Here is a 13,573-nt window from a genome sequence, read left to right on the forward strand (position 1 = left end):
AGACAATTGCAAATGAGGTGCCACTATTCAAAAATAGATACTTTATTCAGTATTCAGTGGTAGGAAAGCTTTTGGAAGGGATAATAAAGGATAAAATACTAGAATATATTGCAAATCACAATACTATAAGTTTGTGCCAATATGGCCTTATGCATAACTTTGCCTTTTATAAGCACCAGGAGCTGGATGTTTATGGCCCTCGGTCTGCTCAAAGGCTCCATAGACTTTACTGTATGACATTATTTTAATATAATCTGGCCCTCCAACATGCTATATGAGAAATGACTGGCCCACTACATGTAATAAGTTGGACACCACTGTCGTAGCCTATTAGGATCTTAAGATCTACAGTTAGTTAGTAAAGGTAGTGGTATACAGTATATACGGGTATGGGACCTTTTATCCAGAATGCTCAGAACCTGGGGTTTTCCAGAAAAGGGTTTTTCCATGATTTGGATCTTAATACCGTCACAATTTGTAATTTTTTTAGCTTAAAAAACGCTAATTCGAATTATGTTTCAAAAACTCAAATGACTGGTATTTATTGTGAAAGTAACCCAAAAACTCAATAACTCATAACTATGTAGTGCAATGACAATAAGGGAAAGCACAATGTGGAGCCTGTCTGTGGGGGCTATTTACAAAGATGGAGTAAGTTTTTCTTTCCTACACCTGTTGCAGAGAAGCCTACACTCTAGTCAAATAAGGACTTCTGTAAATTTTGGCATTCAGTTGTCATTCTGGGAACCAGAATTTGGAGTATCATTTAAGAATCACAAGTCTGTAAGAGCGACTTAGGGCACTTTGATATTATTGTACATTTGGCTTCATTAACGGCAATCTTCACCCAAAAGCATCTTTGTTTGCTTAAGGAAACACATTTAAATCAACTTTATATATATATATATATATACTTGTCCATGAACTTGTTTCTTCTGAGATCACCTACTGGTAAGTAAGATAGCTTATTTATATAGCTTTTCATTTATGTGTGTTTATACTGGTTTGGGACATGTTATCCAGAATACTCCAGGTAATGTTATTCTCACAGCTTAATGTTAAGTACTCTGTATTTTTACCCAATTGGGGAAATGGCTAGATAGCAAATGGGCCTCCCTCACCCTACCAAACCATATCTCACATTATTAACATCAGAGAAAGGCAGTGGGGTTAGTGGCCACCATCTCTGGAAACTTGATAAAATGTCACAACTTGCCACTTGCCATTACACCAAGATCTGAGGGCCCCCCCTCTGTCATGGACCCCCAGACTTGACTACCCCCTGATGGCGGCCCTGCCCAGGTATTCTGGACAAAAGATTTCTTAGTTGTATTACATGCTGAAGCTACATGGTTACACAGTTCCATTCCAACTTGAACACCTGATCATGTATGTTCATCCCATGTCTATGTGTTTTTCCTCCAGTACAGGTAGTAATTGGCTCCTGTTAAAACTGACCACAATGTGTGTCTTACATTTTAATTTCTATAACTTTCTATGGAAATGATTTGCCCCCTTAATGCCATGTTTCTACAGTCTCCCTTTGCAGCATGAGTCTGCACTGCAATGTAATGGGTGGGTATCCATTGTATCCCAACTGGAAGGGCAATGACATTTTAAATGTTTTTTTTATTTACCTGTATATTGGCCTGACTGTAATTTTAAAATTCTCTATTGCAACGTATGTGTGGAAATGAACATCTCCTAGTAGTAGGAGACATTGGGCAATGTGAAGCAAAGTGTGGCCCCTCATAGAAAAATTATTTTAGAACCTCCACAAATGAGATTAGAATGATGTTTTTCACCTACATACATAAATTACACATCACTCTGGGCTAGGGTTGCCACCTGGTCCAAACACATTCTGATCAGAATATAAGGGGGTATTTTAAAAATAAAACAGTATTTGAATTTAAATACTACTCGACTGGATTTTAGCATGCATCTGATACTTAATGTAAGGGACTGGGAAAGCAGGTAAAGCATTACTCCAGCACAACCAATTACATTTATTGACATTGATTTATTATCTGATACTGTGGAGCATAGCTGCCCAAACATGACTGTGCCCGGGTGTGCAGTAGAGCAGAATTATAGAATATGGCTGAGCAAGGAGACTCCAAACATCTGATTTGTAAAACTGTTTAATAGGTCAGTGCAGGGAACAGGAAGAAGACAGTTCTATAGCTGGGAGAAACATGCCTAAGGTTTAATGAACCCCCAACCTTGTACAAACCTACAGTCGATTATAGTAGCATCAGCAGGAATCTATAGTACATATCACATTCTTTTTCACAATGAGGGAGGAACGTTACAGCCCATATTTCTCAACCAGCTCATTTGTTTTAGAGATGTAGGCATGCATTGCTTCTTCTTTTGACAATCCTGCAAAAAAGAAACGTCATTGTTTTCACAGAATAAGGGTCGCAGTTTGTTTTTTTCATAGATCTAAAACCAACTGGAAGAAACACAGAACAGCAGTTTAAAGGAACAGTAACACCAAAAAATGAAAGTGTATAAATGTAACTAAAATATAATGTGCTGCTGCCCTGCACTGGTAAAAGTTGTGTGTTTACTTCAGAAAGTCTACTATAATTTATATAAATAAGCTGCTATGTAGCCATGGAGGCAGCCATTCAAAGGAGAAAAGGCACAGGCACATAGCAGATAACAGATAAAACACTATTGTATTACACAGAACTTATCTGTTATCTGCTATGTAACCTGTGCCTTTTCCCCTTTTTCCAGCTTGAATGGCTGCCCCCGTGGCTACACAGCAGCTTATTATATAAATTATAGTAGTGTTACTGTAGCAAACACACCAGTTTTACCAGTGCAGGGCAACAGTGCATTATAGTTTTATTACTTTAAAGCGCTTTCATTTTTTAGTGTTACTGTTCCTTTAAAGGAGAACTAAACCCTAACCAAACCTCAGCCCCCCTCCACTTAGGTCTGTCGCTCTCCCTCCTATGTGTGAACATGCAGAGTTGTGCGGCAGAGTTCACAGGCACCATCTTCTTTAAATTTGGATCCTCTTCTGTCATTCTGTGCATGCATGAGATAGAGGATCCAAAGTTAAAGCAGATGGTGTCTGTGAACATCACTGCACAGCTTTGCATGTTTATAGCAGCTTCACTCATACCAATAGATGTTGTGGGGGATGATGGATGGAGGCCAGTGAAGGGGAGCTGACGTTTGGTTATGGTTTAGTCTCCATTAAGCCAAAGTTCACATACAAGGTGCATGCCAATGATTCTCAATAATCGTATCCCAAATAACTGCCTTTATATATATTTTGGTTAAAAAGTGCCTATACATTGAGGTATCCTGGGCCAGTGCAGTTATCAGGAGAAACGGGCAGGGCTTTTAGGTAAGCAATTACAGGCATAGCATCTGTTATCCAGAATGCTTGGGATCAAGGTTATTCCAGATAAGGGGTTTTCCGTAATTTGGATCTTGATGCCTTAAGTCTTCTAAAAAAATCAATAAAACATTAATTAAACCCAAAAGGATTGTTTTGCTTCCAATAAGGACTAATTATATCTTAGCTGGAATCAAATACAAGGTACTGTTTTATTACAGAGAAAAAGGAAATCAAGTTTAAAAATACAAATGATTTGGTTAAAATGGAATCTATGGGAGACAGGCCTTCCATAATTTGGAGCTTTCTGGATAATAGGTTTCTGGATAACGGATACTGTACAGGTGTAAAGTCACTGGCGGGGTGCCTAACATTTTGACACCCCCAGTGATGTAGCCTTTCCTTTAATATCCTGTAACTGTACACTGTGTAAAATGGAAGGGCAGAAAGGTTTGTTCACATATTTCTAAAATTTGTAAATAACAATTTAGATTAGGTTCACTATTTGGCCACATCTTTTGTTGAGATAAAATATATAACAAGCTCTAAATTAGCTCCAGACATGCCAGTGGGATTACTGAACAAAATGTATACATCAGATAGAACAGTGAGATTAATGCAGAAAATGGATTCAGAGCATTGCAACAGTGCTTGTGTGTACGGTGCACACATCCAGCCACTCTGTTCATTTCCCACTAATGTACAATGCTGTTTCCAATATAAAGTAGAGACAGAGAACAGCTAAATTTTTACCTTTTTTTAAATTCCACGCATCCCATTTTGCTTTTGCCTTGAGATCTAACATTCCAGGGCAGTCTGCAAGAAAAAAAATAGTCATTTTTTTAGACGAAAACACAGACACATTGCAACATATTTCAAGGTTTTTTAGGGCTATAGCACAGACCACCGTTTTAATGAAGTGGCATACAGCAGCAGTAAAATTTCCCATCCATCTGTCAGCGGTTCCCATTAACAATCTATAGAACAGGAAATACCTAAAGCACACATGGAGGTGACAGGCAGACCTCAAGGAACACATGGTTATACTGCAGGGCTGCATTTACACAGTTATGCCCAGTGACCGATTGTCTGTCTGGATGGAGAGCTTATCATCAGTCATTTTCTAGTGCTTGGTGTGTGTGTGTGAGTGATATTATTATTGTATTATTTATAGCAGGGCGGAGCAGTGAAGGAATAGAACACTACAGGCATAGCAATGGCAAGGGATACCTATATTTATGTCTCCGACAGTTGACTGTTTGTAAAGCCCATATAGTTCCTTCAGTTCCTCATCAGTTGGCCTGGTTTTCAACTTCTTTACATCTTCTGCAGCCTTATCAAAGTCCGCCTACATAAAAAACACAAAAAAAGTTCAACATCAGCCTACGATACATCACTACAAAGCTTGTCTGGCAAATTCACATGGAATTTTTGATTTTTTTTTCCAGGTATTTATATAGGCCAGACACATTTCTACAGCACTTTAAATAGATTATACATCAGTCCCTGCCCCAGCAGAGCTTACAATCTATGGTCCCTATCACATTTAAGCACAGTAGGGCCAGCTTTATCAGGGGCCAAGGAACCTGCCTCCAGTGGGAGGAAACTGGAGTACCCAGAGGAAACTGACATAGACTCCTTGCAGATAGTGTCCTGGCTGGGATTGAATTTAGGACCCCAGCACTATAAAACAACTGCGCTACCCACTGAGCTGCCCTAAGAATAAAAAAAAGTTATGTTTGAAGCAATACGCAATTGCCATTCCAGGAAACCAAACCAATAAATATTTGTATTTTTTTTTGGCATAATGCAATTAAGGTGGGCTTACATCTAAAGATCCGCTTGCCTGGCGAGGTCGCCAAGCCAGCGGATCTTCTCCCGATATCCCCACCTACAAGTGGGCGATATCGGAGGAATTTAGGCTAATTTGGTCATTTGGCCCTGGGGCCAAAAGATCGAACTATAACGACTGTAATGGGCGCAGACTGTAATGACCGCATCAACGAGCCGAGCAGATATCGGTCAGGCAGGCCCGTTGTTGTTGCCCCTACACGGGCCAATAAGCTGCCAAATCGGTCCAAGGGACTGATATCGGCAGCTACAATCGGCCCGTGTATGGCCACCTATAGACTAATGAAAGGAGAATCTGCTGTGTTAACAAACTTATCAACTCATTTGCCCATTATTGAATAGACCCCAGTGCCTGCTACAGGGTAGGTTCAGTCATATGAAGCATATGATTTGTACTCAAAAGGAAACTATTAGATTTAAAACAGAAATAAAGCTGTGCTAAAACACTTATGGAGTAATGTAATAAAAGGCACTACGTTTTTGGGTTTTTTTTTAAGGTTTTATTTTTGCATTTTTCAACTTAACATAAAAGTACAAAAAAGAACAGGGTGAAAGAGTAAGGAAGAGGGAAGAGAGGCAGAGTGTAGAGCTGGGGAGATTGGAACCAGTTTGTCTTCATTGTGGTATGCTGTCTATGGAATTTTCTGGGGTTTCATGGAAGATCAACCGGGGGCCCCATATTGCATGAAATTTTTTAGGACAACCCCGTGCGAGGTAGGTCAGCTTCTGGTTGGTAAGGGTATTGTTGACTAGAGTTCTCCAGAACTGTAGGGTTGGAGGGGCCAAGAATTTCCATTGTAAAAGAATGGCTTTTTTGGCATAGTAGAGAAGCTGGAGGAAGCAAAGTCTGGAGTGGTGTGTAAGACCTAAGTCCTCTGCCAAAGGCACTACCTTTACCGAGGAAAAGTACGCCGTAGCAACCAATCAACAGGATTGAACCAAGAAAAAAAAAACCTTGAATGCTTCAAATTTGTATTCTAATCATTATTTTCAATAGATCACATTGAAAGAATCAATTCAATTTTGCATACAACAATGACTACATGAACTCACAAGCTTTTAAAATGCTGAAGTTTCAAATTTGAGTTTATTGGATTTTTTGTGCTTAATAAATATCAAACATGCGCATTTTGGGAATCACAATTTGAATTTGGGAGTATTTGCTCAAAAAAATGTAATGTGAACATGATAATGTGATAAATCATGATAATGTGATAAATCAGCCCTTTCAAGTAGGGATGCACTGAATGCAGGATTCTGTTTGGGATTTGGTTGAATCCCAGCACTTTTTGTAGGATTCAGGAGAATCTTTAAGGTGGCCATATATTGGCCAGTCCTGTTTGTTGTCAGTAGCTGTCTAGCAACCAGATTAAAATCAGTCTCACTGCTGCAAAGCAGCCTCTGAACCTCCAGAAGTAGATTGCAGTTAGGAAGCCCAGCAGAGCAAGTCAGGAGGAAGAGGAGAGGCAAAGGAGCTGGCTGTGGGGCCAGAGAGCTGACTGATTGGAGGAAATATAATGTAATATTCATGGCATCCCCCCTTGTGCTCCCTAACTTGTGTGTGATTTAGGCATGAGTTAAGGAGCATCTGAACATTAATTGCATCTAAACATTCATTTTTTTAATCGTTTCCTTTCATCTTGAGGCAGTTATTTTCTTTTTCTTATTAGTAGCTCTAAAATGCCAGTACACATCCTTAAGGTGGTCATACGCACCCAGATTTATTTGTACCAGTTTGTTTGACTTTGAGGGCCATTTTAACCAACCAAGATCTCAGTTTCAAAATGTCATCTGCTAATTTGGGACATGAGCAGGTTAGAAATAAGAAGAGCTGCATATGAATAACTAGCGTATGATGCAAATACCATACTGGAGAAGCTTTAGTGCAGGCCTCTTGCCCATAGGCAATATAATACAAAGCTGTTATTGTCACAGTACCTTGGCTATGCTGCAGTGCCCTGCAGGTTGTGCCTATGAAGCAGAGCACAGTCAGTGCAAACTGCAGTGCAAGAAGAAAGTGTGATTTCATTTGTAATTGTGAAACACACCTATATACCGGGAAAGCTTGTGTTCTCCTTGCTAATGCAAATTTTAATCACCCAATCATTACACATTACACACCATCACACAATAAGACCTCTCTGAATCCAAGCAATACCCTTGCAACATAAACATCCAGATGTTTAATCTGAGATGGGTACGAGGTGTTACATATAATATATGATTAAAAATACAAAAATCAGCCCAACAACTCATGCTCACGCAGACTTCTACGGAAAGGGTAGTCTGCACTAGTGTGGTGTCAGTGATGGGAATGTTACTTAAATGTTAACTCCCACCCTCCTAAATCTCTGCATGGTTTCAACCCAAAACCATAGTTGTAGGGCTGTGCATTACTGATCATTTTAATCTGTTTGGAAAATGGTTAAAAGTGTAAGTAGGGATGTATATATATATATATATATATATATACACACTTTAGTAGATAAATATTATATAATCAGGTTGACCTTAGCAAGGGATAAAGAGGGCCAAGAAGAACTGTTCTGCTTGTTTTGGCCAATGCTAAAAAAGATCTGGTTGTGACATGGAGCTGCAGCTTCTATAGACCAACACCACAAAGGTGCCCTACCTGCCTAGATAGTCAAGACTGAACAAACTGCCTGGCCAAGTCTGGGTATGTTTTAGTACCTTGGCAGCTAGGCAAGAAGAAAGTGGCATTCGACACTGAGCACACTTCAATACAGGGACCACAAGTTAATTCTTTTACTGTAAAATGCTGTTGGCAAAAAGGAATTCTAATTACATTTACTGTAAGCTAATGGCTAATGTAGCTCAAACAAGCAGCTCTTCGTCTGACAGCGCTTTCCATAGCTGTGCCCAAAGTGGTTTTGTATTTACTGCTGCTGTTATTGATTAATCTTAGTGGTGAATGGTCTAAATGTGCTGTGCGGCATTTAACAACCTAAACTTAGATCTATTAACTGGATTAAAATCCAGGACCACTGCAGTCTATGCAGAGAAAAATTGCTTAAAAGACAATTTTATGTATATTTGTTTAAGGAGACTTTTCTAACCTTTTAAAAGGTGTTGCACTGCATTATCATCAGCACAAATTTAATTATTTTACTGTAAAATGGTTTTGGCAAAAAGGAATTCTAATTACATTTACTGTAAGCTAATGGCTAATGTAGCTCAAACAAGCAGCTCTTCGTCTGACAGCGCTTTCCATAGCTATGCCCAAAGTGGTTTTGTATTTACTGCTGCTGTTATTGATTAATCGTAGTGGTGGATGGTCTAAATGTGCTGTGCGGCATTTAACAACCTAAACTTAGATCTATTAACTGGATTAAAATCCAGGACCACTGCAGTCTATGCAGAGAAAAATTGCTTAAAAGACAATTTTATGTATATTTGTTTAAGGAGACTTTTCTTCCCTTTTAAAAGGTGTTGCACTGCATTATCATCAGCACAAAATATAAGGACAGAGAAGTACATTAATGCACACATAGCACAGAAATGCCTATCACTTGGAATAAGAGCCTCTGCCTGGAAGAGACTGAGGATAAGGGATAGTATAGTACAATTCATATCAGTTTTGCCTAGCCTGTTGTCTTTCATTTGATGATGAACTCTCAGCCCCCAGTGACAGCTAAAGGCTGTTTGCTCTGCCTGTGGCATCATTTGGCTGGCTATGGTGTTATCTCTGTCTAGATTCCTCTTCTGCTCCCACTATATGTAATTTGCTCTACTGGTATTATCCATTTTGTTCCTTGTGTCACACCCGTACCACCAACCACGTATTCTGCCTTGGACAGTCACTGTCACTTCATCTCATTCTCTATAATTTTCATACATCACCTTCCAATACTTTTTACACTTTTACATTTTTGCCAGTTTGCTATTGCACGTTGAATTCTCTGCATCAAAGTCAGCAAAAATGCATTCTGTGCAGAGTCTGACTCTCCCATACTCATTATAAGAACAGCTTCTCTGGCACAAAAAAAAACCTTATAGTGACTTTCCAAATCAATATATTGATAGAAGACTAGGAAACACAAGGAAATCTTGCAGACTTTTTGCTCCAGGTTATAATTCTATATGCCACGTAGAAAAATATTTTTGCAATGTTTCCATCGCAAACTCTACTCTCATGAATAGGAAACATATTGCCATTTGTGCAAGTTACGAATGTGGGCAAAAATACTGCAGAATTTTAGTAAATCAGCCCTCAATCCACATCATCTGTTGGTGATACTGAATATAGTACTTCTGAAGCAACTACAGGGTAACAGCTGGGAATTAGTGATGAGCGAATCTGTCCCATTTTGCTTCGCCATAAAATTTCCGAAACAGCTTTTTTGACGCGGCCACACCCAATTTTGATGCATGACAAAAAAAAATTTCCGTGCACCAAATTTTTCCATTGCGAATTTTCACAAAAGTTTCGCACAACAATTCGCCAATGGAGAAATGCTGAAATTTGCTGCGAATCCATGCCTGCCAAAAAAATTTGCTCATCACTACTGGGAATCCCTGTTATTGTTGGATTTTACTAAATCAGCCCTCAATCCATATTAGCTATTAATGATACCAAATATTGTAGTTCTGAATCAACTGGGGGGCCACAGGCGGGGCATCCCCCTTATACCTAAAACACATACCCAAGATTTTCTCACTATCTTGTAGTGCACAACACTAAAAGGACGTACATCACTGATCTGTAAATCAATGACACTGCAGAGCCAACAATCCTTCATGCAACAAACAGATCATTACTGCAGTAATAATAAAACACATACTTTTAGGTTTCCTGCTCAGGTTAAGGGGAACCTACAAAGCCAACTCTGAGTATACAAATAAAACCACCATGAACTCTCTGGCCAGTGGATCTGCAGCCTTAGAGTTAGTGCTGGGGTACATTTCCCTGCATCCCCCACACCCCCAGCAGCAGCTGGAATAAACTGTGACAAACAAAATTTCCGTGCACCAAATTTTTCCACATCAGCTGTTGGTGATACTGAATATAGTACTTCTAAAGCAACTACAGGGTAACAGCTGGGAATTAGTGATGAGTGAATCTGTCCCAATTTGCTTCGCCATAAAATTTGCGAAATGGCTTTTTTGACGCGGCCACACCCAATTTTGATGCGTGACAAAAAACATTTCCGTGCACCAAATTTTTCCGTTGCAAATTTTCACAAAAGTTTTGCAAAACAATTCGCCAATGGAGAAATGCTGAAATTTGCTGCCAATCCATGTCTGCCAAAAAAATTTGCTCATCATTACTGGGAATCCCAGTTATTGTTGGATTTTAGTAAATCAGCCCTCAATCCATGTTAGCTATTAATGATACCAAATATTGTAGTTCCGAATCAACTGGGGGGCCACAGGCGGGGCATCCCCCTTATACCTAAAACACATACCCAAGATTTTCTCACTATCTTGTAGTGCACAACACTAAAAGGACGTACATCACTGATCTATAAAATCAATGACACTGCAGAGCCCAACAATCCTTCATGCAACAGACAGATCATTACTGCAGTAATAATAAAACACATACTTTTAGGTTTCATGCTCAGGTTAAGGGGAACCTACAAAGCCAACTCTGAGTATACAAATAAAACCACCATGAACTCTCTGGCCAGTGGATCTGCAGCCTTAGAGTTAGTGCTGGGGTACATTTCCCTGCATCCCCCACACCCCCAGCAGCAGCTGGAATAAACCGTGATGCTATATATTAGCTGCAGAAGCGCAATATGACAATGCCAGCAATATATGCTCTACCAGTAAATCCATTAATCCTCTTACAGGCAAATGGGACAGTTTGCTAACCTGCTAGGTGAATACACTTTTCCCCTCACACACCATGACCAATGGGCAAGGAAAGGACAGTACCTGTGGAGACATGGCTGGTGCAGAAGTAGCAGTGGCAGCACAATATAGATGCAATGCAGAGACAGTCTGGGCACATGCAGCAGCACGTCCTCCTTTTTATATGGGTCAGCTGTCTGCTGATATCCGGTGCCTCCGATTGGCTTGCAAACCCTCATGTAATGACATCTCGCATTGTTGAATGGAACACAGTAGCTGATGTGAGGGGAGGCTGAGAATGTAACCATGTCACTGCCAGAGCCTTTGGCAACTTGAGCACAAGGGCTGCAGGTGAATGTGGGAAATTGCAATTCAGCAAGTTCAAACATTAAAGGGCAAGTTGACCCAATAATAAAACGTTTTATTACATTTGAAAATAACATTTAATGTTTTTACCATTTGTAAAAAAGTTGCTTAGAATTATGCCTTATATATATACATGTAACTAAATAGGAGAAACCTCGCACTACAGTATTTGTGTTTGGGTGCACAGTGTAAAGATATACTAATATGATATATCGTGTTATAGACACAAGAAAAGGAAACTGGCACACCTATATAATGGTTAAAAATTAGATTTTTTATTAAACTTGCTTAAAAAGTTAAAATCACATACAAGGAAAAAGGGGAAAAGTTAAGATCAAAATGACCCTGTGCTTGCTAGACTTAATGGTTACAATATCAATAGCCTATTTAACTTTTCCCCTTTTTCCTTGTATGTGATTTTAATTCAACTTTTTAAGCAAGTTTAATAAAAAATCTAATTTTTAACTATTATATAGGTGTGCCAGTTTCCTTTTCTTGTGTCTATAACACGATATATCATATTATATATATACATTACATCTTCAATATATGAAAAAATAATAGGGATGCACCAAATCCAGGATTCGGTTTAGTATCAGCAGGATTTGGGTTTGACCGAATCCACGCCCCTGGCCAATCCAAATCCCTGTACACGCGGCACTCCTTGACCCTTCCATATCCTAATGTACAAATGCTAATTAGGATTCAGATTCAATTTGGTATTCGGTCGAATCTTTTACAGAGGATTTGGGGTTTGGCCAAATTCAAAAATAGTAGATTCTCTGCATGTCAAAATTATTCTCCCGGACAGTTCCAAAAAACAGTACAATTTCCCATATGTGCCAGTATAAACAAACGAAAACATGCCATACAGGTTAATACCTTATTAATTACATAGCCACGGCAATATGGCATTTCTTTTAAGCATTAAAGGCTAATACAATGTGCTATTTATAGTAATAATGTGTGCTTTCAAAGTGCATTATTCCATTGGTGCAATGGTGTCACTGACAATTATATGAAGTAAATGGATACACATTCCTGATCCTTGGATGAGGTTTCAGTTTTAAAATGAACACATCAGTATCAATAGAAAATCCTTTCTACCATAAATCCAACCCCAAGAGAAGGACAGCATACAGCACCTTAATATCATGAAATGCCTTTATTGGATACACATGGTGCAACCTCAGACAAAGTGACATTTCAGGCCTCACTTGGCCTTTTTATTTTATGATATTAAGGTGCTGTACACTGTTCTTCTCTTGACTACTGGAATGGATTGTGGCCAGTAAGGATATGTGCAGCTGCTATTGCTATATAGGGAGACATATATCAATTATAAATCCAACCCCAGCTCTCCTACCCCCCCCCCCCCAAATATATTTGGACATTGTTTTAGCTATTTGTGCTTGAGCAGAGATATAACATTCTGGGTATCTCTCACACTCATACCCATCACTCTAATTTGATTGTTTAGTCCCAGGGCCAAACAACCAAATTAGCCCGATATCGCCCACCTGTAGGTGAGGATATTGAGAGATTATATGCTCTCTTGGTGACCTCGCCTAGTGAGCAGATTTTAGTGTGTATGGCCACCTTAAGGCTAGTTTCCCTAATACTAAGCAGTTCTATGTTTTCCATTTACATTATTGTTATATTATTTGTGTCAGGTAAATATCAAGCTGCTAACTTCCTGCAAGCCCCTCTTATACTGTTTGCTTGGCCCCGTCCCACTGCCACAGATTCACCAACACAGCTCTGGGCTCTGGGCCTATAATACTCCCCATACACGTAATCAGTGCTCTGTGTGGAAACATTAAAGGTACTTGTGCCAACACGAACACTTACACTTGGTGTTGCCGCCTTCTTCATGTTCTGAATCTATCACTGCTGCTCCTACTGACAAAGGGAAACTGTTAAGCTCCCATTACCTGTGAACTGGGCAGTAGCGCCAGGGTTTCCCACAGAACCTAATTTGTGTCTAAAGAATCGCACACAGACACCATATTGCCAGCAAGAATTAATGCCATCCAGACTTCAACAAGCACAACTCCCCGGTGTCCACAACAATGCAGGAATTCTGGGAAAAAAAACAAAACAAGGGCTCATTTATGTCCGTAAGTGCAGGGAGCAAAGTACAATTTTGAGCACAATCACCATGGGGTTTTTTCCCCA

At 39.5% G+C, this 13,573-nt stretch overlaps 1 protein-coding gene across 1 annotated transcript; it reads right to left on the bottom strand.

Annotated features, from left to right (window-relative positions):
- Positions 1-2,128: 2,128 nt before the first annotated feature.
- Positions 2,129-11,170, bottom strand: acbd7 (acyl-CoA binding domain containing 7). Its single transcript, NM_001171596.1, is given in 4 exon segments — positions 2,129-2,385; positions 4,115-4,177; positions 4,592-4,709; positions 11,114-11,170. Coding segments are annotated over 4 exon segments (267 nt in total). The 5' UTR covers positions 11,126-11,170; the 3' UTR covers positions 2,129-2,311.
- Between the last annotated feature and the right edge of the window lie 2,403 nt (positions 11,171-13,573).

This window comes from Xenopus tropicalis, chromosome 6, assembly GCF_000004195.4.
Source record: "Xenopus tropicalis strain Nigerian chromosome 6, UCB_Xtro_10.0, whole genome shotgun sequence".
Classification (NCBI taxonomy): Eukaryota; Metazoa; Chordata; class Amphibia; order Anura; family Pipidae; genus Xenopus; species Xenopus tropicalis.